The following is a 26970-nucleotide window of genomic DNA, read 5'->3' on the forward strand; positions in this document are numbered from 1 at the left end:
GTAGCGTTGAAGGCACCATATGTCCGCTGTCCAATCACATTCCACTATTTTGTGACAGCGGAATATTTAAAATCAAAAGCGCCATTTTTCTTATTCGTTTAGCTGTTCTGTTTCTTTGTCGTCTTTTTGATAAAAATACTTTTATATGCAAAAATGGATGAGCTTGTAAAGACACAATTACATAAAAACAGTTCAACGTTCAAACTTTCCCTGGATCGAATCATAGACAAGGTGTGTGAATAAGGCTACGGGCGGTTAGCATGAAGCTAAGTATCAGGGAGTTTTTGCAAATGAAAGAAACTGAATTAACCAACCTCTGTGTTTCCTTCTCATAGTATTCAAAACTTCAGTACCAGGACGCGGGGGTAGAGGTTGATCTCGACGATATAAGCCCAACAAGTAAGTAAGCCGGTAACCATCCTACTTTGGCAAAACGTCCTACCGTAAGTAGTTTATGCACATTTCTGCTGTCACAGAGTAATTCCAGCACCAATTTAAGTAGGTATGACGGTTTGCCACTTAACTTTGCCCATCAGAGTATACTTGTAGCTCATATGCATACAGCCAGGATGGTTTGCCACTTCATTTTACCCGTTAGAGTATGCTTGTAGGTAACATTCACAAAGGTAGCATGGTTTGGCAGTTAATTTTACCCGTCAGAGTATGTGTGTAGCTGTTATTAACAAAGGTAGGATGATTTGCCACTGAATTTTAGCTGTTAAAGTATGCTTCTAGCTCATATTCACAAAGGTAGGATGGTTCGCCACTTAAATGTAGCAATTAAAGTATGCTTCTAGCTCAGATTAACAAAAGTTGGACGATTTGCCACTAAATTTTAGCAGTTTAAGTATGCTTGTAGGTGACATTCACAAAGGTAGGATGGTTTGGCAGTTAATTTTACCGGTCAGAGTATTTTTCTAGCTAATATTCACAAAGGTAGGACGGTTTGCCACTGAATTTCGTGTTGTGCGCATGCGCAGAAACAACGGGTAGGCTGGTTTGCCAGGTAGGATGGATTCCCAGAACACCTGGAAGGTTTTAATAACATCGTGTGTGTTAGTAAAGGTAACCGGACACTAACTAATTAGATACGTTTGTTAGCTCGATCTATTACAGGAGTGGTTTTCTTTCTGGAATAATGAAGTTCAGTATTATTTATATAGTGTTAATTCACAGCAATAGTCGCCTGAAGGGCCTTTTAATACAATTAAAAAAGGACTTTATTTTACACCTTTGAAAAGTGTTTTTAGTTTGCAAAGCAGTTTGACAGACAAGCAAAAGCTGAATACTAAATTCAGAAACAGTGAAAAATGGAAAACAAAAATTGAGATGAGAGGACAATAAAGTGAGATAATAGTAGGGAGTTGGTGGAAGAGAGCCTGGAGAGGTGGATGTGTGCTCTGGAGAGAAGAGGATTAAAAGTCAGATAGAAATGTGTGTGGATGAAGATGCAACGAGTAGAGTTAAGGAAGGTAGATGAGTTTAAATACCTTGGGGTGAGTGAGACCTGCAATGTGTACTTTAGAGATGGTGACACTGACAAAAAAGACGGGAAGCACAGCTGGAGGTGGCAGAGTTGAAGATGTTAAGATTGTCATTGGGAGTCACCTGGATGAACATGACTTGCAATGAGTTCATCAGAGGGACAGCTCTGGTTTACTGGTTTGGACATTATTTAAAGAGGCAAGGCTGAGATGGTTTGGACATGTGCAGAGGAGGTATAGTGGATATACTGGACAGAGGATGTGTTGAAGGAGGACATGCAGATGATTGATGTGATAGAGCCGAAAGATGGGCTGAGATGAAGGTAGATAATTTGCTGTGGCAATCCCTAAAGGGAGCAAAGAAGAAGAACAAAAGAGAGAAGACACATGAACACAAATTTATGAAAAGGTGACTTTAAGGAAGTCCTTACCTTTAGATTTATGCCAAACAGCACCTGACCTGAGGATCTAAGACTGTGAAGTGGCTGATATAGGGTTTGATATTTCTGCAAAGTATCTTGGAGATGAGATCAAAACATACTTTAAAAGTGATCAGTAAAACCTTAAAATCAAATGTACTGGGAACCAATAGAGTGGAACCAGGAATCGGGATAATGCGATGCTATTTGCTATTTGTGTCCAATGGGTGAAGGCCTGATACCCGAAGACACTGCTTAACATTTGACGATCTGTAATGTTCACTTTTTTTGTTTGACCACATTGTGTATATTTTCTTTCCTTAATTCCTGGTGAAGAGCTTGACAGCTACATGACGTTGTCTAAAAAGAAGGTGATCTCACTGCAACTGAAGGTTTGGGTTACTAACAACATCCTTTGCAGCCATGCACGACACAAAATGCCATAAGCTGTGTTTACTACTATATAATCACCCACATTTTCTCCTCAGAGCTCGACAGATTTCAGAGAGGAGTCACTAAGAGGTAATTTCTCAAAATTCAAAGTTTAAATGACAACATGCACCTTTTTCTTTGCTTCACCGTGTAGTTCATCTAATACAACTTGAACATTTCTTATACAGCACATGACACCACAGGAGGCTCTCAGGTAAATATACCTGCAATTACCTTCTTTATCAAAATATCTGGCATAACTTGAGTTAATGGTAGTTTATTTTTGACAGCTGGACTTGTCATCTGATACCAGCACCCAGCTGTCTATGGAAGATAATGGTAAGAAAAGGAAATCATTTTGTTTCAGTGTTTTCCAGTCTTCGATTAAATTTGTGACAACAAAGAAATGCACAACAGAGATGCGTGCATGCTTTCTTAATTTACACATACATGCTCTCTTTAATTAATTATTAAATGATGCATTTAATAAGTTTTGCCTCTACAAACATTTTGATTTCCCTGTACTTTGTGATAAATAAATAGTTGACCATTGTGGTAGTTTTAAGTGTTGGACTCCAACACCTTGAACAGCAGCTGGCAAAGGTAGTCCTTGTTCTGCTCTTAGCTTTGGCAAGGGTTAATTAGAGTGGGCCTCCAGCTCGCAGTGAACCCTCGGAGCAAAAAACACTACTATTGCCAGGTGCAGTCCAAGATAGATTTGGAGTACATCCGGTTACCCCATTTAGGTAACCTGGCCCATGAGGCAGCTGGAAGCTGGTTAGTGTATGAACTTTCCAAATAAAACAGAGGGTTGTCCACTAGTGTGTGTGTATATATATATATAAAGATTGTTCATCCAAGAGAAGCACTGAGTATATTCTTTGTCTAATTCCCAATTTTGTTTCCCCTTGTGCATCACACAGGGATGACTAGAAGGGATGTGACTCAGCTGACTGTGAGCTCACTGGATGAGAGTCAGAGAAACTTTTCCAACGTGGACCTTCAACCTGAAGACCAAGATGAGGAGCTGGAAATGTCTCTTAGAAGTCATGGCAGTTCCTGGGTGGAGCTCTATCCAAGCATGATTAGTCGGATAAAGAGGGCCTGGGATCGGCAGCATGTCTCTACAGCCGCTGATTTTGTGCTGAGGAGGTACCGCAGATGGCGTCAGCAATCAAATAGAAATAACCTCAACAACACCTTTGTCGTCCCACTTAGACACACAAACAGCAAACCAAAGAAGATGACCACAAGAGCATTTCCAGAGAAAAGCTCCAGCAGGCCTATGAAAGAGCAATTCACGAGGACCAAAACACCACCTTTACAGACTGTGACCTGTCCTCGAGACGGGCACGAAATGCACCGATCTCCTGATAGGGAGGAAAACCTTATGAGCAGGCACCAGCATAAGCCTGTCCTTGTAATGGACTTCTCTGCTTCCTCTGTGTCCTTTAAACCAAAAGAGATACCATTAAACAAGACTTTCACTGTGTCTCAGCTGTCCCCTCGTAAACAAACCCAGCTGGAAGACCAGGCCTCTGCCTATAGCGTCAGTCCTTCACGACCTTGTGCTAAAGCCTCTGAGGAAAGATCGTGTCTTTCTCTATTAGAGACAGCTGGGAGCTCCATCCTTGCACCAGAATTCACTGCTGCAATACAGAGACCTGATATCTATGGCTCCCCAGTCAGGCAGGAGGGGTCGAGCTTTAGAGACAGGAGTCCCCTAAAAGCAAGAGTGGTGACCAGCCTAGGAAGATCACCTCATTCATTTTCCAGAAGCCCCAGTGAATATTCTATGACTTCCAGAGAGCCTATGAGGCCCAGGTCACTCACCGCCTCTCTGTTTTCCCCGACAAAAAGGCCTGTTTTGCCACTGAAGATGCTTTACTCTCAAAACTCTAAGCAGTCCTTCCTGCCACACTCAACGCAGTCAGCCACAGCAGCAGGGGGTCATCGCAGGCTCGTACGACACCTCTCCTTTGATTCTGTCCTGCCTTCGTCCCCGGGCTCGTGCTCGCCAAAACAAGTTGATGAGGATTTCATGAAACTTTACCACAAGTTTGTGTGCCAGAACAAGTCGACTTTCTTTAATGGCCCTCCATGCCGTCTCTGTGCTAGAAGCTCTGAGGCCAGCAGAGGTCACTCTTCGTCAGCTCTGGCTGCTCTTGCACTGTCACCGCACCGGTCTGTCCTGAGGAAACGCCACAGGGACCTAGACTGGAACAGCCATCCACAGTCCAAACGCTTCAGGGATGTGTATTGCACATACTCCCCAGGGTCCAAACGCCACAGCAGAGAGATGCTAAGGCAGGGTCTCTCTTTGTCTGAACTGGAGCTACCTCGTGGTGGTAGCTCCAGTAAGCACAGCATGTTTCAAAGGTTCAGCAGCCAGCAGTCTCCAGCACATGAGGAACATATGGAGGCTGAATCTGCAGCGGATTTTTCTGGCATGGGTAAGCCTCATCCTTTTTTTTAAGTGATAGAGTGCTCAAATTATGTATTTTTGCATAGCTACAAAAGTGTACTTAAGATGTCTCCTAAACATATCACGTGCAGTGTTTTGGGGAGGACTGTTATGAGGACACGCCCACTGAATTTGGGTGCGTGTGCATGCATGCATGATTGTGCATGTTTTTTCTAGGGTGCAGCTTTCTAAGCAACCACTCAGCCAGACAACCCAAGCAAACTAAAGATGATACAAATATATAAACTGGTTGTCAGCTTACTTTGTAAGAACCCCTGAGATTTCTTTAAACTTTGGGTTTTGAAATTAAGAGTCAGACTTATTTTATGCAAGTTTAATCATCACAACTATGTAAAGAGTCCATTGACGTGTATTTTGTCAGCGTGAATTTCCATGTAGATCTCCACGGACCTCTCAACACAAACACTACAATACACCAAATATGGATGCATTGTTCATTTTTACTCCAAGTTGACTTGAGGAAAAAGTGAAAATTCATGTCAGTGACCCCACAAATATAGCCCGTGTGTTTGTGTGCTCCTCATACTGGATGGAGCAGACAGAGGTCACTGTTGTATACAACTCTCACACAAAAATGACAGCTACTCATCTAAATGACCAACAATGCACCTGTGAAGTTTGAAGATCAGATGTGAAGGGACAGACAGTCTTCTTGACTTGTTTCTGATCACCTAATCATTATGGTTTATTCAACAGGAAGTTCACTAGAGAGCAAAATGACCTGTAGCTACTCTCCCAGGTGACTAAAATAATTTCCATGTACAAGATATTTTTGGCCTCTGGGGGTTGATGTGTTCTTACTCACCTTTTCCATTACATACAGAAAATGGCGATGAAGGGGATCACCAAGGAGACGGGCTGATGAAATTTAATATGTATGACCATCTAGTTCAGCGATGGAAACCTGCTTATAATTAATCTCTCTGAACTATTTTTAATTGATTATAATTCTTATATTTTGTAGCTAGATTTTATACTTTGTTCTATCAATTCTTGAATATGTTTGATGTCTATTCATTACTGATTAAAGTACTTGTCATTGTAGTTATTGCTCATACATCATATTCCTGTATTTTTCAAATAGCCCAAACAGCCCAAAACCCAAACAAAACAGCTTTTCTAAGTAAATAATAGAAATAAAGATGATTTAATGTTTTGGTCATTTATCGTGTGCGCTTATTCTGGCATGGCAAATTCTGATAACCTTGATTGTAAATGGTTGGAATAAATGTGGAAATCAACTTTTCAAATAAATGCAGCTGCAAAACAAAAACAAAACAAAAACATACTTGTGTGGTAAGAAATACACATCTGGAATTAGTCACATCCAGCAACAGGAAAACAAAAAAAACTTGGTCACCACAAGTGAGAAAAAGCAACACTTTCAGCTTCCTAAGGTTCTGAATAAAGTGACCTTCTGTAGTTGTGTAACATCTTAGTGTTCCAGCTGGCAGTAATGACAAAACCATATGTTGAACAGTTTCTTTTTTTTTTCAAGTTTGCAGCACCAGCCACAGTGCTACTGTTGAGGTGTTGGTGCAGCAGTTACCACTCCAGCTCCACTGGATATTTCCCAGTCAGACAGGCAGTGCAGTGGCCCACTTTCCTGTCGGACTTGTTATTGGAATTCATTTTGTCCTTCTCATTATGGAAAGCAATACCCTCCTGGACAGCAGATACGAGGCCCTCCACAGTCAGATATTTAACACTGTCAGCACCTGTAAACAGCGTTAGCATTAACACAAGTTTTTGTTCTCACCCATCAAAGAAATGAATGGTAGAAGTGCATTTTTAAATACCAATATAACCAGCAATGTCCTGAAACTCCGGCTTGTTGGCAATGAGCTCCTCCTTGGTTGGGATGTTGATGCCCATGTAGCAAGGGAACCTGATTGGTGGAGAAGCCACCCTGATGTGGACCTGTCCAGAAGAATAATTAGGTTACTGTAAACACAAAGTTAGTGTGTGACCCTATTCTGGTGACACACAGTTAGGTCCCTTTTTCAGGACCAATGTTTGTTCTTCAAATGGCCAGAAATAACAAAAACAAAATCTTCTGTTAGCTCAATGATTATTTACCTTTACTAAATGTGGCATAAATGTAGCATTTATCTATGTGGTCACATCCTCAAAGATAATTTTGAACCAGGTAAAATTCTGTAGCGGGACACACAAATGTCAGTTTAAGCTTCGATGTGATGATAAGCACCGCCAGGAGGTTCCAGATTTGAACCTTGGTTTGGCTTGCGTGGGGTTCTACTGCTTCGCGCCCATAAATGTGTTTGTTAGGTTTATTGACGATTCTAAATTGGTCAAGTGCTTGATGTGTATAGAATAAAGTGCTGTATGAATGTATGGATAAATATATCTTACAGTTCAGATCACATTGTTATTACAGATCACAGATCATTACTAGTAGGCCCAAAAATGATGAATGAGTATATATAACGCTACTTATGCCATAAATCTGACAGATTTTCATAAAAATGGTTTACCAGAGGTGGGACTCGGCCAAACTTTAAAAAAATCTGAAAGTTAATCACTTCCTACCTTTAGTGTTACAAGATTAGATATTCCCAAATAAACATGTATCAATGAAATAATAACTAGGATGTTCAAGAAAATACCAAAAAATTTGCATCCAGATATCCTGGATTCAGGGTTTTAATTCATGCATAGGGCGGAGGGAATTTTCTGTCTTATTGTAAATACAGTCTCAGACTGTTTTTGTGGTACACTTGCTTTTTTGAGTTGACAGTTAATGAGCCTAATATTTTCTGTGAACTCCTGATGTAAGTATAGTACGCAATGTGAGAAACACGTGGGCTTTTTTTCCCACTTATTCTCATTAAAAAACTCTGCAGTTTTATGTTACCTTCCTCTGCTTCTAGTCTACTTACCGTCTGAATTATCAAACAATCCCAACCAACCCAACCAGTTTGGAAGCCACTGTGCCAAAATGTTGTGTGTGCCATGTGAGCAACTACTGCCAAACGCTATTAAACCAACCTCTTTGGCACCTGCTTCCTTCAGCAGTTTAATAATAGGGGAAATTGTGTTGCCTCTGACGATGGAGTCATCAATGAGCACCACTCGTTTCCCAGCAAAGTTGTCTGTCAGTGCTCCAAACTTCTTGGCCACTCCTAGCTGCCTCAAGCGGGTATTTGGCTGGATAAACGTTCTTCCAACATAACGGTTCTTACACAGAACCTCAATGTATGGAAGACCAGACTGTGAAAAGAAGACAGAAGAAAAGCTAGTGAGACTGGAAGTCCACTCGATACATTATAACATTACTGAGGTGGAGCAGACACACTGTAGACAGACCTGCTCAGCGTAGCCCAGAGCAGCAGGGGTTGCAGACTCTGGCACAGTGCTCACAATGTCTGCATTAGTCGGAGACTCGATGGCCAACTGCCGCCCACAGCGCTGTCTGACAGTATAGACCATCTGCCCTGTAGTGCATTGATATTTCAGTGTTACTACATTTAAGAAATGAGTAATCAGTAAGTGTGTTACCCATAATAAATACGCATACCTTCGAAAATAGAGTCTGGTCTGGCAAAATAAACATATTCAAAAATGCAGAAGGCTGGGAGGTCTCCCTCGGGTCTGGACACAACACTCAGAGACTTGACACCATGTCTGGATATCTGGACTATCTCTCCTGGCAAGACCTCTCTGTAGTACCTGTTAATCAATAACGACAAAAAAATATAATGAACGGATGGACTCAAGGAACACCATTTCACTGTTCATGCATTCAGATTCAGATTCAGAAGAATTTATTTATCCCCAAGGAGAAAAAAAGGAACTCCCCCCAGACTGAGCTCCAACAGTGAGATCAGTTTGAGAACAGAAAAAAAAAACAAAAAAAAAAACACCTCAGCACATAGCACATGAATCATCACATCTCACAACACAGAAGACATAAGCTTCGAAGGCGTTTGGAGGGGGTGGGGGGGGTGAGTGTAGGTCTGTGTCAGTATACATGCGTATGCGTGCGTGTGAGTGTGTGTTCCGTGTTCAACCGAGAGAAAGTGTCCCTTCACCCGGTTAAGCAAAAGTCAACAATCTTCGGTCGACGCGGGTGACCTTGAATGAGGAGGGAGAGAGTCATAACAAACAGTCTTATTATCTAATGGAGAATTGTTATTCCCGTCAGCAATTGCCTTGAGCGTCCAGCTGGCGCCGGGGGGGCCGCATGATATGAAGATGGTAGCTGTTTTGGTTAGTGCAAACAAACTGCATCCAATTTTACAGCTGGTCTATTGTCCGTCACTGGTCACCAGGTCTCTCAATTCCCGTTGTTCTTCTTCAAGATGTTATCCATATAGCAGAGCCATGAGCTTCTCCAAGATCTTATCCATATTGTGTTAAAAAAAAAAAAAAAAAAAACAAAAAAACAGTCTGAGATGTTGTTCAATGTCCTCCATCGAGAGTGTCGCCAGACACACGACGCAACCGACCATCCGCAGGACAGTCGGGCTCTCCCAAGCCCAGGAGGGTGTCAATTCCGTTAAGGGACCAGTTGATCAAATCCATAATTCTTTTTTATGTTTTTAGAGAACAAGTCTGGGAGACTCTCTTAGGGTTAGAGAATAAGCGAGACTATACAAAGGACATGAGAAGCCAAGCAGGAAAGATAAGGGAGAAGGACAGGAAGAAGGAGAAAGTGCAACCGCCTCCATCAAGAGCCAAGAGAAGAGATGCATTTTGGTAAGGATAAAATATTTTTGGAAGAAAACCCATGAAGTTCTTTTCTGTCATATTTTAGACCTGATTACAGACCAAAATCACTGGGTGTGCATCAAAAGCTATGTCGTTACCGCTGGGAAACCCCAGAACTATTATGATGGTCATTGAATCACGTCTTTACTAGAATATACTGAGGTGTCAAAACTAGGGCTGTCAGCATTAATCGTGTTACTCGTTAACGGAGATATGCTGCGTTAACGCGGTTTTGGCGTCAACGTCATTTTAATGCGATTAACGCTGACAGCCCTAGTCAAAACTTGTCATTTAGGTTACAGGAATGTTATCAAAAGCCATCTTTATGGAAAAAAAAAAAAAAAAAAAAAGTAAAGCGCCAAAATAGAAAAAAAAAAAACTAAGGCCACAAAGTACTCGTGGCCTAAGGCAAATGATGTGAAACCTTTGGGAAAGAAATAAAAATAAAAAATAAGGTTATAAAAATGATTTACACCTGGCATTATGGTTCCTGTTATACTACAGAATACTTTTGCAAAGGTAACAAATGCTTACTTGGCACCAATCGACTGGAAGCTGCACGACTCTGATGACACAACCCACCCCTCAGTGTCTTCCTCTTGAGCGCCTGCTTAGAAAAACAAGAATCAAGTTAACCATTCACCAGCTTACACATCTGACCTCTGACAAAATCAGAAAGGCCAAAAGGTCTGCTGCAACCGTTGACCTCTTGTGAGGCGTCCTCTTTATCAGTAAAGCTAGTCTTTTGAGAGCAAACATGCCTGTGTTCTACAGTTCAACCAATTCTGATGCAACGGTCACATGCAACAAATGTGTAGATACCTGGACTGTGCAGTTTAGAGATGGGAACAAGCTGCCCAATGCAAAGTGGCCTATTTCCATAAGGGTCTCGCACCGCGTAGATTACATCTTTGAACATGACCAGCAGTGAGTATGATGTTGGCGTTTCAGTCATGAGGTTTTTAATTCTACAACAAAAATATAAATAAGTAAAAACAGTATTAAAGTAATGTAAAGCAAAAACATTTATGTTTATATGCTTATGTATCATAGGTCACAACAGTCACCTGGCCACCCAGTCAGGTGAGTCTAGCTCCTCCATAGGTGGAGTCAGTGCCAGCAGCTGGGTGATGAGCTCGCTGTCTGAGCTGGTGGAGAGGCCCACGCCATGGCGCATCACCTGCAAGGCACATTTAAAGTGACTCAATTATTATTGAATAATGTTATTTTGTGTGGAAATAGCAGTCTTTGGAAAATTTCATAATGTAAATAGTTGTCCCACCCCTGCCCTCAAAGAGCTACTCAACAGCCACGCTGGGAAAGACAAGCCAATCATGTTGTTGCACTGACGTCTAGGCTCGGCTGATGTTCACGATAGTTTTAACTGCGCTTTGGCACAACTGCTATATAATGACACAAAGTTAATAAATAACTCTACTTGCAATAATTCAAGGAAAAACGACATCTATAATGTGAGTCACGTTTCTGGAGCATCAAATGGAGCCATCAAAATTTTGAAATTTATGGCTTTTTCAGATCAGATAAAGCTACTTTAAGCTGCTGCCTTGTCAATAGGGGTTGGCACAGGGGGTAGCGCCACATGTTTAAGATGGCAGAGTTTTATGCTGGATGACCTTCTTGATGCGCAAAGAGGATTTGTGTCTCCAACTGGAACTGAAACAATGACCTTTTGCTTGCCAACCAAATATGTTATCAACTAAATTATTTAAAAATAATTCTCCAAATAACCACCTGAAGCAGTTTCCAAGATGGCTGCTGAGTATAAAGCACAACTGAGAGAGTATGACGTTATTACATTGGTCTATTGATGATCTATTTCACTGACCAGTTCAATAGGTAGTACACATATTCCATATAAAGGCCTGGCTTGTCTTAAAAAACATATACATGACACAGAGATTTTTTTTTAATGATCACAAAGTGCACTCAAGAAGGGACGTCAATGTGATCCAGCTGGACTGAGCATGTTTCAGTGCCACTTATGAATAGAGATACTGACTTGTTGTTAGGAAAAGGGGAGGCAGTCTAAATTTACCTAAAGAATAGGACTTATTTGATGTAAAGTTATTCAATGCTTTAAATTTCCTTCTGAAAGGTAAGTTATGTATAATTGGTTAAAAACCAAATCCAGCTGACAAGATCTGTGTTAATAAAATTCTTATTAATTCATCATACTTGGTCAACTAGATATATAATATAAAGTGCATGGATTGTCATAAAATTCCTTTGAGAAAAGAAAAAAAACGAGGACAGTTATAAATATGCACTCAGTGAACGTGCAGGTTTGTATGAAAGCATAATCATAGAAATGGCAGTGCCGATCGAGCAGATTATGGTATTACAGCTTTCTCAAGATCCACTTATACAACCAGCATGAGTACTGGACCATCAGAGTGATGGCAGAACTTCAAAAAGCCTGTTTGAGCGTTAAGACTTTTGAAATTTGGAGTGAAGTTTAAGAGAGCAGTTAATGATTTGGTACTGATTTTTCATGGCAAATAATGTGTGGAATTCTCACTCAGTGCACATACTCATAAATATAATCAAAAGGTCCTGTGTATTTTAGCCTCAGATTGGAAGACAGGTTGCTGAGAAAGGTGAGAAAAAGACAGGATGGGAACACATTTCTTAAATTATGAGTAAAATCAGTTTAATATAGTTTACGTTTATAGATTTTCTTGTATTTTAGTTTTTCAGCATGCAATGTTCTTAAGAAATATACATTTAAAAAATTTATTCATTTTGTGTCTTATTAATGCGAGCATTAATAGTCAAACAAATCCTTTGGCTGGATGATGAATGCAGCTTTGGTATGTGTTGGCATGCAGCCCATAACCTTCGTTAAGATTGGATATAGAAAATAAATATTTCAGCAGAAAGAAAATCTGTGTGTGTGTGTGTCTTCAGTTCATTATTTTTATGTCACATTGATATGCTTAACATTCAGCCTGGACAAGCAGAGCCCCCTCCTCACCTTTTTCCGCAGGGCATGGGCATTAACCAGCTCTCCATTGTGCGCTACAGCAATCTTGCCATGCAGTGTATCCACCACAAAGGGCTGGCAGTTCTGTAGCTCTGAGATCCCAGTGGTTGAATAGCGTGTGTGGCAAATGCCGAGGTTACCATAGCGCAGTTTAGTGAGAGCCTCTGGTGAAAAAGCGGTGCTCACTAATCCCATTCCCTATAAAATGACAACATTACTCTGTGAAGGTTTTAACTTGCATAAAAATATTTAAAAATAAATATAAAGTGATGTTAAAAAGCAGAAAATTAGCAAACAATGAGGATGTCTGAAGGCTTTAAAACAAGTCTGTAAAGGCCAAATATTAAAGTGCTCAGTGTGATTCTGACCAGCTGTGTTGTTTTCATGTAACTGTGCCAAATGGAAATATATTCAGGAGGCAACCCAAATACATCCTGGGTTTGTTTTTGAGATGCTGGGTTAAACTGTGCTTCTGTTTTATCATACAAGAAGCTTCTGATCATGATTCAGTGTTACCTTGTGTGCTGTGTACGTGGGTGGACTGGCTCCATTACTTGTGACAATCCCAGCACTTTCCTGCCCCCTGAGTAGACACACACACACAACATTACAATGTAAATTTTCATGTATTAGTGGGAAGTGTGTTTTTGCATGAATGATTTCTGTTTCTTCTCTGCAAGAATAAACCTGAGTCAGTAACGGTTGCCTTGAGGCAAATCAAAACTGGTTTAACGAGGGCCAAATGGAGCAGAAACAAAATCCCCCCCCAAAAAAAGGAAAGAGCAGATTTGCTTCCCTGTGGTGAGGCTGCCATATATGGAGAGTCGCCTTGCTGCAGTTTCAGTCCACTACCAAGCTGCTTCTCAGATTACACTTAGTCCCGCCCCCTCAGCACACAGCTTAAGCCAGTGGTGAGGCTGCTTTTCAGCATGAAGGCGTTGCTTTCAGGCTTAACCGCCTGGTTGCCTAGGGAACCGGGCAGCAGAGACAGACAGGCTGGGGGAAAAGAAAGCGTTTCCAGGTCAGCTCAAACATGGAGAGAGGAGCAGAGAGACAAAGAGGAGGTGATAGTGAGGTGGGGGAGGAAAAAGGCTCAGTGGAGAGGCAGTGGGGGGAAGCAGAGGTGCTGGCTCTACTCTCAGTGTGGGACGAGGTTGGAGCTCAGCACGTAGTAGAGAGTAGAAGCACATTTGAGGTCATTTCAGAGCGTCTGAGGAGGCTCAGTGTTGTGCGCAGCTGGAGGGAGTGTCAGGCCAAATGCAGAAGCATGAGACTTCAGAGCAGGAAGGCTGACGCAGGCACATCGGCAAACTACAGCCAAGGAGTGGAGGAAAGGCCGCTGGAAAGGCCATGGGAGGAAGAAGATGTGGATAATCAAAGAAGAATCTACCCAGTTCAGGAAGGTAAACATGTTCAACACCAACTGTACTATTGATGATGACAACATGACTTTTTCACCTTGGGAAAAACAAAACAAAAGAAAAACTGGCATCCAAGGATAAATAGACATGCCAGTTAAAACTATTTTTAGCTTGCTTGTGCTAAAAACTAATTCAAACACTTACAAAAAAGTCATCTTGTGTTTCTTTGGGTTTTTTCCAAATCAACATTTAGCCAAAATTTACAGTGTTTTCATGTGTGCACAGGAATGAAGACTCGATTTCATTCAGCTGTTTCGTACTCTACTAATGTGGCTGAAGAGGGAGGTCGCCACTGGACGGATGATGAGGTAAGGGCGCTGCTGTGCGTCTGGGCTGACCGCAACATTCGGGAACGTTTGAAATGCACGCTGCGCAACAAATCCATATTCCAAGAGATGGCTCGTCAAATGCAGAGAAACTTTGGGGTGATACGGAACTGGAAACAATGCCGTACAAAATACAAGAATTTGAAATATGACTATAAGACTGCGAAAAGTGCACACGCTGCGGGAGGCAGCAGTGCAGGAAGCCCGGGGAAATACATGAAGTTTTTTGATGAAGTGGAGGCCATTCTACTGGACAAAGGGTTGGAAAATGGGACCAGGGAAATGCAGAAGAGACTGTATGATGGTGAAATGGAAGCAGGGAGGCTACAAACGCCATCAGGCCACACAGGGCAGATAACAGGCTCTGAGAGTGAGGTGGTCATCGAAATTGATGATGGTAAGCATCAAGTTTGCAAGCAGCTGTTTTTTAGATTCAAGGCTTTGTGAAAATAATTTTCTTATTTATTTATCATTTAAGATGACAACAGTGACGATTACGACATGGATGGAGAAATGGAAGTAAAATGGAGAAGTACAGGTACGCCAAAAAAGAAAAAAATAAATAAATAAATCTGCCAAATCACCTGTGGAGTTTAGCAGCATAATTAAGCTTTTCCTTCCATATCTGTTCTTCTTTTACCCCAGACGCCCATCTAGCACACACAGACTCCAGCTCTGACCAGTTCCAAGTGGTGACAGTGTCGGACACGGGTCGAAACTGGAGCGACCAAGAGGTGCGAGCCCTGATCCAAGTCTGGTCCGATGAGCGCATACGCAGGCAGCTGGAGAGCTCGACCAGAAAGAGGGACATCTTTGTCCAGATCTCGAACAGGTTAATGCAGCAAGGCATTGAACGTGACTGGAAACAGTGCCACACCAAGTACAAGAACCTCAAGTATCTCTACAGGTCCCTTCAAAGGGGCAAGACTGACGAAGCTGACCCGAGACGCCTCATGAGGTTCTATGAAGAAGTGGACTCCATTATGAATCGCACGGCTAACGACTCTCTGCGAGACACAGGAGCAGCCAAGGCTGCAGATTCAGGCAGACTTACTATATCTGACAACTGTGATGAGAAAAATCACATGGACAGCAATTTGACAAACACGAGGAGAGCTGTGGAGGGAGCCGTGGAGGACAAAACCTGCACCTCTGATTCGGACTTATCAGTAACCATCGAGGCTACATCAAATGCTTATGAGTCGAAGCGACATAAAATTAAGGAGCATTATCTGGATCAAGAACACATGTTGATGAGTGAGCTGATCATTTAATCATTATTATCAGCATGAATTAGATGAAAAAGATTACATAATGCTTTCAGTGGTCAGTTACCATGAGTAAGATAATCAAGCAGGACCACCATGGACAGCCAAAGACAAATGTTTTGTTTTTTTTAACATTATCTCCTAAAATATTTCCCATAACCTTATATAAAAAATATATATCACTTAGTATTCTACCTAAACCCATAAAATCTATAAAGAAAATGTGGTTCAGTAACCTGACCCTTTAATGCTGAATAGACTTGAAGGTAGAAGGAAATCAATGCAATTTTTCAAAAACACAAAACAAACCGATGACATTTAGTTCAGGGTTCTCCCTGGCTCACAATAGACTTTTCTTGGTTTATGACACATGTATGCAAGATTAGCCGCAGCAAAGTCCAAGCACTGAATCTGTTACCAAATGTGATAGAAAATGCACAGACTTCTAACCATTTCATTAGAAATCAATCAATGCATCGACTGAACTTGAGGTTCAGTATCTTGCCCAATAATACTTCAATGTGCAGATGAGAGAAGTCGGACATCAAACCAACAACTTTCCAATTAGTAGACAACTTGGTCCAACTTGAGCTACAGCCACGCAGGAAGCAGTTTTAAAATATATTATTATTATATTTTAAAATTTTTATTTAAAAAGGAGTCCCGAGGTGGTCTTAAGCCAGTCTTACTATGTTTAGTAGCAAGACAATTCTTTTCTTTTGTAGCAAAAAAAGCATATTTATATTTTTGTATCTCCCTTTAATATTATATTTTTGCAGGTGCTTCTGAGAGTGTGCTGGAAAGACAGGATACTACTTCAACACACAGAAGAATCAAGAGGAAAGCTGTGGATGAAGGTCTGAAATATGTCTCCTTCTGTAATCACTTTTAATGTCACATGACATCCGCAATTGACTGAAGCTTTTGTAATTTCTGGCTAAGTCCCATGATGTGCCATGGCGCCTCATAATTAAATTATGGATAAGGATATGGCCGTGACTGCTAATAAAATGCACAACTCACATAACCCTATTAGGAGCTAACATGTTACACTAGTAGTACTTAAAAAGTACTGGTAAGTTGACGTGAACCTTTGTCTTTCTTATTTCCAGACCCTGGACTGCACACACCACAAAAAAAGCTGAACATTGGGCCTCTCGTTGCTGAAAGACTCCACACCCAGTGTAAAGAAGAGCAGGACCATATTCCAATAATAAAGATCAACTCAGTCTGTTCAATGGCCACCCCTGCTCCGTCGCCAGAATTACAGGTAACATATACTGATCTCATGTGACCACTACAAACTAAAAGCTACCCCAACTACTTGATTAATTGGCAGATTATTTGGCGACCATTGTGATAATCAGTTAATCATTTTTCCAAATAAAAATGCCAAACATTAAAATTATGATCGCAAACTTGAACATGTTTAGGTTTTAGATTGTTTCAGATTGCAAAAACAAAGATGAACTGATTAATGCAAATATCATAAAAAACAAAAGCTGCAGCTCTATGCTTTTATGAATGAAAACTGTTATGTCTTAAGGGTTATTCACTAATCCATGTCAGAAAATCCCAGAAAGTTGATTTTCTTCATCTGGTCACAGCATTTTCAATGGAAATGTTTCATCACTTATCCAGATAACTTCTTCAGTATCGGCTGACTGCAGTTTTCCACAACTTTAACACTACAGTACTTGAGCAGTACAGCTGCATGACAACCGAAACCAGCACTATTGACTAACAATGAGCCACAAATTCAGTTTCATGGTCGTTAGTATGCAAACTGTCATGACCATTGGTAGCATGAGTACCATTTAGAGAGTGTTAGGAATTGGCTGCAATCACATCACTCTAAGATGATGAACAATAGATCAAAGATGTCATCCCCTTTTCACATAACGGCTCCCCACTCAAACCAGGATGTGCACATTGTCACTGAAAGAATGGCCACTGGCCTGTAGGCGTAAACAGCCCTGGCCTGATGAGCTAGCTCTTCTGCACTGTGCAATCTGCTAACCGGAGGTTGTCGGGTTGGCTTTCTAAATTCAATGAAATTGGGAACAAAAGAATAATATATTAAATTGCAAGCTAGATGAAGGAAACCAGGCTTTTTGGTTCATGAAGACATTTCACCTCTCATGCGTGAAGCTTTTTCAGTTCCAAAAACTGTCCCAAGTATTTTAACCCTTAGTGGGGTTGTGCCCTTGGAGGTTGTCCTGAGGATCGTTGACCCACCCGGTTTCTATGCAAGTCGTTAAGGGTCACATCAGTTGAACTGACATGTGACTAAATGGATGGGTTATTTCAGTCACAAGACCTAAAGTGATTGACTCTACGTGGGATAACTTCATGAGCCAATAAAGAAGTCCAGGTGCCTTCAACTCAATAACTTAAAACTAGCATGGTCTCAACAACTGTATCGAATATTTCATCAGAACCAAGAATGCGGCAGTGACACTTTAAAAGGTGTTTTGTGTTTCCACTGTACCAGAGTCGATGAGAAAACAAAAAATTGCTACCTGCTAGGAAATCAAATCTGGCTTTTATGAGTGTAGACTCAAAAATTGTAAAAAAAAAAAAAAAAAAAAAAAAAAAAAAAAAGAAAAGCTATTGAGTAGTGTTTTGCTCAGTGTGCTCAAGAAGAACAGAAGAAAGCAAGGCCTTCATTGCTTAAGAATGTATGCTTCACGTATTTAGCCCGAGAACATTGAGCTTCAAGAGGTCATGCTTGGTATATCAGAAACCTGTGCCAACTTCTTAAACACGAGGCAGAAGGTAAGACAGCCTTTCAAAAATGTCTAAAGACACACAGCCTGAATTACGCCAGTCCTATGATGTAGAACGAACTGTCAGGATGCAGGAGATCAGTTTAGAGAGCTACAATGTCTCAATATTTCTCTCCAAAGAACGTCACAAACCAACTCTGGTACGCAGGCTGTCTGTCGAGTCCCACACTGAGGCAAAAAAGGCAAAACAAATGATGCTTTCCAAAGCCTTTTTGAGAAGGCATCTACCATTGTGGTAGAACACAGTGCCACAAATCAGGCAACCACCCAAGTAAGCGATTGATGTTTTTCGCACAGCTTGCAAAGCATTTCAGCAAAATGGTCTACTGACACTGTAGAAACTGGAGAAAACCCTGCTTATTGGAAAAATTGATTCTGTGGTAAATGAATATCCAGAAATCGTCCTGCCCGTTTTCAGGCTTTACTACTCATTCAGTCCCAGGACAGAACCTGTAGAAATACAGGTTTTGCAACAGAGTTTAAGATTGTTGTATATTATAACGTTCACCTCCTCTGAATCAGGAAGGCACTTTACTGTGCTGAGCAAGTGCATGACCTGGCTGCATTCGGAAATATATAGCACTTTGTCATAACCACCAAAAAAAAGTGGTTATCCCAAAAAGAAAGTTAGTGTGCAAAGAAGCATGTGGCATATTTGGTGCTTTTATATGAAGTAATCCAATGCCCACTCAGAAAGAGTTGAGTGCTTGGTTGGCAGAACATTATAGAGAACCATGGTGTGGCTGTGGCTCTTTACACTTAACACAGCAATCCTTGCCTGGGATCCTCTTAAGAATAACATGTCCTTCTAATATAGATAGCTAAGGGAATGTTCCATTTTGAAAACCAATAACACTGCAAGAATTATTACAAAACATTAGGGATTAAATACAGTTAAATTATGGTATAGCAATCAAATGGCTGAGTACTCTCCAATACTGGAACAAGAAATTCATACATATGTTTTTTTGGTTTTATACTAAGTGATTTTTTTTGTCATCCACAGTGTTGAACCAAAAGTTGTGCGCGTGTATATAGCTCAACCTTAGGAAATATGCAAAGCTCGCTTTTATTCTTGCCTTAGTAATGTATTTACACATACATAAGGTTTTTTTTTTATAGTTTTCTCTAGACATTGACTGCTCTTTCACTCATTTTCAGTGTAGATCTTTTCACTGAGCATTTTTCACTCTTCATTTTTTTCATTTTTCAAATGTTTGACCCATGTCAAAGAGGGGGGGGGGGGAACTGTCATAGGACCTAAGAGATGGATTTGGTCCTTCAGCTGCTTCATGTACTGCTCACTGAATCCCGATCAGAAATCGTGGTCAGTGAGAGGGTGGCTGTAAAGATGTCATTCTTAAGGAGGGGGAGCATGGAGGAAAAGCTGAGGTATGCCAAATAACACAAGAACTGTACTGAAAAATCAGCGGTGACAGGTCTCATGTTCTAAATTGTTGGTTCAAACTGCCACCAGTGAGTTCAACAAAAAGCAAGAGGTACAACAGAGAGCCATCTTTAAAACACAGTGAAGGCTCTATCATGGTTTGGAGCGCCATTTCAGCCCCTCAAACCTGTCAAAGCTGATTCAATTATAATAAAGAAAAATACTGCCAGATACTGCCAGATCTAGCAAGGCGAGGAAGCATCTGATTGAGGCCTCATTTTTCAGCACAGCAGTGATTCCAAACACACTGCCAATGCAGGAAAAGCATACCTGGACAGAAAGAACACACAATGAAACATGGTCAGTCATGGATTGGCATCTCCAGAGCCCAGCCTCAACATTTTTAAAGCAATGTGGGATCACAGAATTGACAGACTGACAGAAAACAGAACAAGACGAAACAAACATCCAAAGAAGAACTTTGAATGTCCTTCAACAAGCCTGGAGAACTAGTCTCGAAGGCTACTTACAGAAGTTACACGAATGTTTCCGTAAGAGAATTCAGGTTGTGTTGCAGAATAAAGGTTGTCATACTAATATTTATTTTAAAGCTCTTTAGAGTAATAAAAACTCAGTTTTTGTCTTATACAGCCTATTTCTATGCATATTTAAAAAGTCGCTACACTTTTTTTCTAATTTTCCTGCAAAATATAAAGAAATGGGGGGCGGGGGGGTCAATATTTTTGCTCAATACTGTATTTGCATGACGGTTGCTTTCTGCAAAAATTCACATCTGGCATTTGCATTTTTGTTTTTCTTGCTCAAGTATGAGTCAGATTCAAATTTAAACCAAACATTTCATCTAAAATGCAAAGCTCGGACGTCATTAACTGGTGTGGTAACTTTTCAGTTGTTACAAATGTTGGAGTAACTGGTTTTCCGTTACTTACCTGTGCTGTAACGCCACCAACCCCAAAGTTAAGACCTGAGCCACCTCCAGCTGTGTGGGCCACTCTCCCGCAGCGACACACCCAAAGACTCCGCACTCCTCTCCAATACCCGACTCCTCGAACTCCATGGGCTCGCCAGTTGCCGATGCCTCTCGTATAAACTGCGGGAGTCTCGTGCCTAGTTGCCTGTGAGCAATAATCGTGCGCGCGCGTGCTTGTATGCGCGCCTGCCTGATACACGTTCGTGACCAAACACGTGCTTGCAACGATACAACGTGGTTTGTTAAAACATACCAAACTCAGCTGACACTGCTGAATTGGGCATGAAATCACGAGTAACAGAGTTAAATCAGACTAGACACGTTTTAACCTAACCTAACAACCGGTCCGCCATAACTAAAATAATAACGAATTAAATGAAATACGTGGAATTTTTCGAATAATTCTAATCAAACTAATCGATTAGGTCAAAAACCACACTATTTAGTCCTGGTGGAGCTTTTGATAAGACAACCTTCTCATCAAAGAGTAAAAGGATGAACTTTGGTAGAAAAACCTCCAAAAGTTTTTTTTTCTTTCTTTTTTTTTTTCTTTTTTACGTCTTGCCGTTTGAGCGTTTCCCTTTCACGTGGTAACAAATACGCCGCTGTGGTTGGTTGTTTAGATGAGTTGAGAACCGTGATTGGCTCCCGGCGCAAGTATGGCACGGCCCACTTCCCCTCCCCGGCTGCCTGCACACCTTCTGCTTCTCAATAAGTTAACTGGCGTGTTTTGTGATTTGGCTTTCAGGACTGTTCAGGATCGACGAGCGCCATGGCATCCACCCCAGGTACTGCACGATCCTTAGTACGCACGTTAGCACTTAAGTTAGATGTGCATGTTTTAACTTTTTCCTTTTTTTTCAGAGTTGAAAGTCGGCCAAAAGCTCAATGAGGGCAAGACAAAACAGATTTTCGAGCTCTTGGACCAGCCGGGACTGGTTCTAGTCCAGTCTAAAGACCAGATCACGGCTGGGAATGCCGTGAGGAAAGATCAGATGGAGGGCAAAGCTGCCATTGCCAACAAAACTACGAGCTGCGTGTTCCAGCTGCTGCAGGAGTCTGGTGAGGACTTATTGAATGTTTGTAGTGAGGGGGAACAGTACTCTGCAGTCTGAGTGGGTCGGGGCAGTTGTTTCAAACTCACCCTGAAGCAACTTCCATCCCATCCCATGGAGAGAACCGATGTTTGGTAATGCAGGCGCATTAAAGCGCATGTGTATAATTATTGCAGCTCTTTTTGTTTCCATAAAAAATACCTTACACTTGGCCAGTATCTAGGCACATTGTTTCTGCAGATGGTTTTGGGAGCAACAGATTGCATCAAAGGTAGATTGATTCAGTAGAGTTACTGGAAAAAACAAACAAACTTTGGACTCATTGATCTTTTCAGTTTCAGTTAATGTGGGGGCTTAAATGTTAAGAAAATATAAAACGTTTGTCACACTTTGTCAGAGCCCTGGCTCACATATTCAGTTTGCAGGATTTTTCTAAAATGCCATGGGATTTATTTAAATATCTCTGAAGTACATGGTGTTGAGAATAGATTCCTTGACATAGATCAGAGTTAAAGAGAATATAGTTTGAGATTGCTTGCAACATTATAATATTGTGGTTAATGAGTGTAAGAATACAAAATAGAAAATAGGCCTGTTATGGGAACAAAGAACTGAGGTACAGGGCAGGAGAACAATCAACCCCCACCCCCAGGACAGTAGCAAGAGTTACTGAGGGTGAGGAGCAGACAAAGGGCAAACGGACACTACCATAAAAGGAGATGGGGGTCAGGGTGTCAGCACCCTTGGCCACTGTACTAGTGTATTTCCATTGTGGGGGTGTTTACTGTAGGGGGGAGGAGACCAGAGGTTATAACTGTAACTGTTGTGTGTAGTTCTTGAGATCAGCCTTTAGCATAGGAATGCAGTGTGCTGATCTCCACATGCATCTGTAAGAATAATGGGTAATAAAAGGATTGTGTAAAACATGGAAACATCTCAGCGTGATCTCTACCAGGATCAAAAGAATCGCAGAGACCGGCGTTGTCTCGACAATTGTAATCAGTTTTCCACAAATGGGAAGCTTAATTCGGTTCTTCTCATTTTTGCAACTTTTTAAAAATGACTTCTTCTTTTTTTTTTCTTTTTTTTAACATTCTGAATGACAATCCACTAAGAACTTAATTTTATGTTGTGTTTCATGGATGGTGGGGGCGGGCTGAATTGAACAGAAATGACAGTCTTGCAAAAATACTTAAATACGAAGGGCATGCAAGACTTACATGATCCCAAAATTACTTTCCATATTACTTTAAAGTATAAGCAATTGGATAATTGTAACCATCTTGTGTGTGAGGCGTAGGTCAGTCAAGCTGTAGTAATGGCTGCCTTGTGACTTGATGTGTTTCCACTTAGAATTAACCAGATCTAACCAACCACATCCCACCCACTTGACCCTAATCAAATATAGGTTTAAATCATGGTAACTTGAAGAGCCATCTGTGTGCCAGTTGTTGTGGAAATTTTAATTACCAAAGCCTGCAGACGGGATGAGTTGTAACAACACCTTTATTTCAGCTATCTCATGCATGAGGAGGGACGTCAGTCAGGGGGCACTGAAAGTCGTCTCTCACAATGAACAGTTCAGGTCCTTTTTATACACAGTCACAGAACAAAAGGCTTTTACAGTTGCAGTTCACACCTTGGCTCTAAACAGACAGACTCTCCGTCACCTGTGTGAATCTCCCCCACTTTGGGGTCAAGCCTTCCTGTGTGAGCTTCCGCATCCTGGGAGACATTCACCAGTTTCTCACCGTCTGTTTCCCAGCGTGAATGAGGTGTGAACCAGACATACTAAACTAAGTAACATGAAAGCAAGACAATACATTAAAGGACAATACACTAAAGAGAAATCCCACAACACGGTGTATACAAATTAAATAAAATATATATGTTTTTCTAATCTCACGTGGTTGCAGATATTGGAATTTGTCCATTAGTTTGAGGTTGCTCTAATACCCACCCTTTTTCCCCCCCAGGCATTAAGACAGCCTTTGTTAAGCAGCACTCGGACACGGCGTTCATTGCATCGCACTGTGAGATGATACCCATTGAGTGGGTATGTCGCAGAGTGGCGACTGGATCTTTCCTCAAGAGGAATCCAGGCGTCAAAGAGGGCTACCGCTTTTCTCCTCTAAAGATGGAGATGTTCTTTAAAGTGAGTCTTCCAGGCGTGCAGTGATTCTCTCGATACGTTTTCAGTCTGTGAGTGTTGCATGCAAACTCATCAATGATTATGTTTTTAGGATGATGCCAACAATGATCCTCAGTGGTCAGAGGAGCAGCTGCTGGAGGCCAAATTCTGTCTGGCTGGGCTCACTATTGGTCAGTGTGAGGTGGACATAATGAATCGCAGCACTGTGGCCATTTTTGAGATTCTGGAGAAGGCCTGGGCCACTCAGAACTGCACCCTGGTGGACATGAAGGTAGGCTGTGCAGCACCTCCCCCTGCTGGTTAATGTCATATCTTGGTGCAATCACTTTTCTTCTGTGCATACAGCAGAACTACAACTAAGGACTTTTTTCTTTGCTTATAGATTGAATTTGGTGTCAATGTGAAAACTCAAGAGATTGTGCTCGCTGACGTGATCGATAATGATTCATGGAGGCTGTGGCCAGCTGGAGATCGGAGCCAGCAGAAAGATAAACAGGTCATGGATTGACTTGACTTTATTTTCATGCTGATATGAAAAAAAAGATTCAAGCCTAAAACTGTTTTTTTTGTTGTTGTTGTTGTTGTTGTTGTTGTTTTCTTCCCCTTTGTAGGTGTACAGAGACCTGAAGGAGGTTACCCCAGAGGCAATGCAGATGGTGAAGAGGAATTTTGAGTGGGTCTCTGAAAGGGTCAAGGTACAGCAAACAAATGACTATAATCTATTCTTTATCTTGTAGGAGTATTGTGCTTTGAATTTCCTAACCAACGGACATTGTTTAACTCACAAAAGCCTGCAGCTGCTTTTTATGTAATTCAGGAAAAAACAAGTACAATTTTTCTTTTGAGCAGTCAAAAACTGAAATAAACTGATGATTCAATGGTTTCTGTGCATCTACAGTTGCTGCTGGAGCCCCGGGCAAGCAGCAGGGTGGTGGTTTTAATGGGTTCCACCTCAGACATGGCCCATTGTGAGAAGATAAGAAAGGCGTGCACCTCCTACGGGATCCCCTGCGTCCTCAGAGTCACCTCGGCACACAAGGGTCCAGATGAGACGCTCCGAATTAAGGCTGAATATGAAGGTGTGCTTTAATATTGACATAATTCCATCTTTATACTGATCTAGGGATTCTTGATAATCTGATAATTTCTCTGCTTTTTTTTGCAGGTGATGGGATACCCACTGTATTCGTGGCTGTGGCTGGGAGAAGTAACGGCCTCGGCCCAGTGATGTCTGGTAACACGGCTTACCCTGTTATCAACTGCCCTCCTCTCACTCCAGACTGGGGATCACAAGATGTCTGGTCATCCCTCCGCATGCCAAGTGGTGAGAAGAGCTTTCAGAATAGAATTCCTTTATTGTCACTATACAGATGTACAATGCTCAGTGCAAACATGTGGGAGAAGAAGGGGGTGGGGGTGCATAGTTTCTGCAGCACTATATACATGTGCAGCTTGAGTCATACATACTGTTTTAATTTTTAATTTTTTTTTCCCCTTATGGTAACAAAGTCTTTCTCTACTTTATTTATTTGTCCTGCAGGTCTTGGCTGCTCCACAGTATTGTCTCCAGAAGCTTCTGCTCAGTTTGCGGCGCAGATCTTCGGGTTGAGTGACCACCTGGTGTGGTGCAAACTGAGGGCATCCATGCTCAACACCTGGGTGTCTCTCAAGCTGGCTGACAAGAAGTTACAGGCCTGCAGCCTCTGAGGAGCCCAGCGTGCTTTGGACTTTAACACACTGTCTTTGTTTATTATTAAAACCCATTAACTGTAGATGTTTGTCACACATATCATTCCATTAAGAGACAAATTATTAAAGCCTATATGTATTTCTGTGCATTTTCTTTCTTTAAGACACATCCTTATGAGTTTATATACGCATATTCATGAATCCCATGATAGTTTGGAGGTTTTCATGATTTCTTTGAACTTTTAGGTTTCCAAGGTGTAATGAGTGCACTTCATATGTTCTTCATGATTAAAAAAAAAAAAAAAGGTGCCGGACTTTGAATAATTACCCAGGTTCTAAATTATACATACTGGCTCACCTACATACATATGAGTGAGTGTATGCATGTATTTTTTAAAAATGGAGTTGATGTCTTAACTTGACAATACCAAGGCCTGTTAACTCCTTATTATACCACTTGCCATTGTTGTCACCGTTTGGCTTGCAAGCGTAACACTGTACCAACTGTTGTGGTGCTACTGTCATGCTCCGGGGCTGTTTTGCTGCCAGCAATACTGGCACATTGCACAAAAGAGATGGAATAATGGACTACCTCAAAATTCAACATCAGCTATATTTAACATCTATATGGTTAAAACTTGGACCCAATTGGATGTTCCAACAGGGCAATAACCCCAAATACACATTAAAGCTGTTCAAATAATAGATGAAGCAGGCCAGCATTAAACTGGCGTAATGGCCTTCCCAAAGCCCTGACCTCTCCTCTACTAAAAATGTGCGGACTACGCTTAAAGGCTGGGTTAGTGCCAGGAAATGAACTCTACCAATCCTGCCAATAGGAGTGGTCATATATCCCAACCAGAACTATGCGAGAAGCTTGTTGATGGCTACCAAAAGCCTGGTGAAGGTGCATCTTGCTAAGGGACATTAAATCAAACAGTAGTAGCCATGAATATTTAAAAATTGTATCCAGTTCTTGTTTTAGATCTATGCTGTACAATCATTCAACCTTGGAAAATGAATGAATTACCAAGACATTTAATGTCATGGTGATGTCATGTCCCAAAATACCCCAAAATATGAAGAAATAGTTCAACAAATCTATACATTTGGGAAAAATCAGATAACTTTAGGGCTATTTAATTCATTAATGTAGGGAGATGAGGAGGAGCAATTTCTACCTCAGTTTAAAACCAGATCAGTTTTTCTGCAGAAACTTGCCCAATGATTTTATCACCATGAGCAGGATTTCATCTTAAGAGATGTGGAGTAGCTTTGCTAAATATGGATAATTTCAACAGAGGACAAGTTAAAAATAAGCAAAATGTTGGGCATGG

At 41.2% G+C, this 26970-nt stretch overlaps 3 protein-coding genes across 6 annotated transcripts; 2 read left to right on the top strand and 1 right to left on the bottom strand.

Annotated features, from left to right (window-relative positions):
* The first annotated feature begins 61 nt into the window (after positions 1 to 61).
* On the top strand, positions 62 to 5976 carry si:dkeyp-117h8.4 (uncharacterized protein LOC572032 homolog). 2 transcript variants are annotated; one of them, XM_031753577.2, is made up of 9 exons: positions 62 to 231; positions 336 to 399; positions 2240 to 2295; positions 2392 to 2425; positions 2524 to 2549; positions 2626 to 2674; positions 3259 to 4788; positions 5517 to 5559; positions 5644 to 5976. In XM_031753577.2, the coding sequence occupies exons 1-9, from the start codon at positions 154 to 156 to the stop codon at positions 5654 to 5656; spliced, it is 1893 nt and encodes a 630-aa protein (XP_031609437.1). In that variant the 5' UTR covers positions 62 to 153; the 3' UTR covers positions 5657 to 5976. The 2 variants fall into 2 exon arrangements, with proteins under 2 accessions (XP_031609437.1, XP_039463296.1); XM_039607362.1 differs by lacking the exons at positions 62 to 231; positions 2240 to 2295 and having other exon boundaries at positions 344 to 399.
* Positions 5119 to 21508, bottom strand: ppat (phosphoribosyl pyrophosphate amidotransferase). Of its 2 annotated transcripts, none has more exons than XM_039607363.1 (11): positions 20697 to 21508; positions 13072 to 13138; positions 12547 to 12753; positions 10619 to 10731; positions 10374 to 10519; positions 10086 to 10161; positions 8359 to 8510; positions 8148 to 8275; positions 7830 to 8051; positions 6620 to 6740; positions 5119 to 6538 (listed from the first exon to the last, which is right to left on the bottom strand). In XM_039607363.1, exons 1-11 carry the CDS (start codon positions 20822 to 20824, stop codon positions 6366 to 6368), a joined length of 1533 nt encoding a protein of 510 aa, XP_039463297.1. In that variant the 5' UTR covers positions 20825 to 21508; the 3' UTR covers positions 5119 to 6365. The 2 variants fall into 2 exon arrangements, with proteins under 2 accessions (XP_039463297.1, XP_031609438.2); XM_031753578.2 differs by having other exon boundaries at positions 10086 to 10158; positions 20697 to 21507.
* Positions 13574 to 25780, top strand: paics (phosphoribosylaminoimidazole carboxylase, phosphoribosylaminoimidazole succinocarboxamide synthetase). Of its 2 annotated transcripts, XM_031753576.2 has the most exons (15): positions 13574 to 13958; positions 14202 to 14699; positions 14781 to 14840; positions 14948 to 15559; positions 16350 to 16427; positions 16683 to 16840; positions 21486 to 21525; positions 21602 to 21799; positions 23769 to 23947; positions 24036 to 24215; positions 24327 to 24440; positions 24556 to 24639; positions 24843 to 25023; positions 25110 to 25268; positions 25485 to 25780. In XM_031753576.2, exons 1-15 carry the CDS (start codon positions 13589 to 13591, stop codon positions 25649 to 25651), a joined length of 3078 nt encoding a protein of 1025 aa, XP_031609436.2. In that variant the 5' UTR covers positions 13574 to 13588; the 3' UTR covers positions 25652 to 25780. The 2 variants fall into 2 exon arrangements, with proteins under 2 accessions (XP_031609436.2, XP_039463295.1); XM_039607361.1 differs by lacking the exons at positions 13574 to 13958; positions 14202 to 14699; positions 14781 to 14840; ... (1 more) ...; positions 16350 to 16427; positions 16683 to 16840 and adding an exon at positions 18283 to 18348.
* The last annotated feature ends 1190 nt before the right edge of the window (positions 25781 to 26970 follow it).

This window comes from Oreochromis aureus, linkage group 23, assembly GCF_013358895.1.
Source record: "Oreochromis aureus strain Israel breed Guangdong linkage group 23, ZZ_aureus, whole genome shotgun sequence".
Taxonomy (NCBI): domain Eukaryota; kingdom Metazoa; phylum Chordata; class Actinopteri; order Cichliformes; family Cichlidae; genus Oreochromis; species Oreochromis aureus.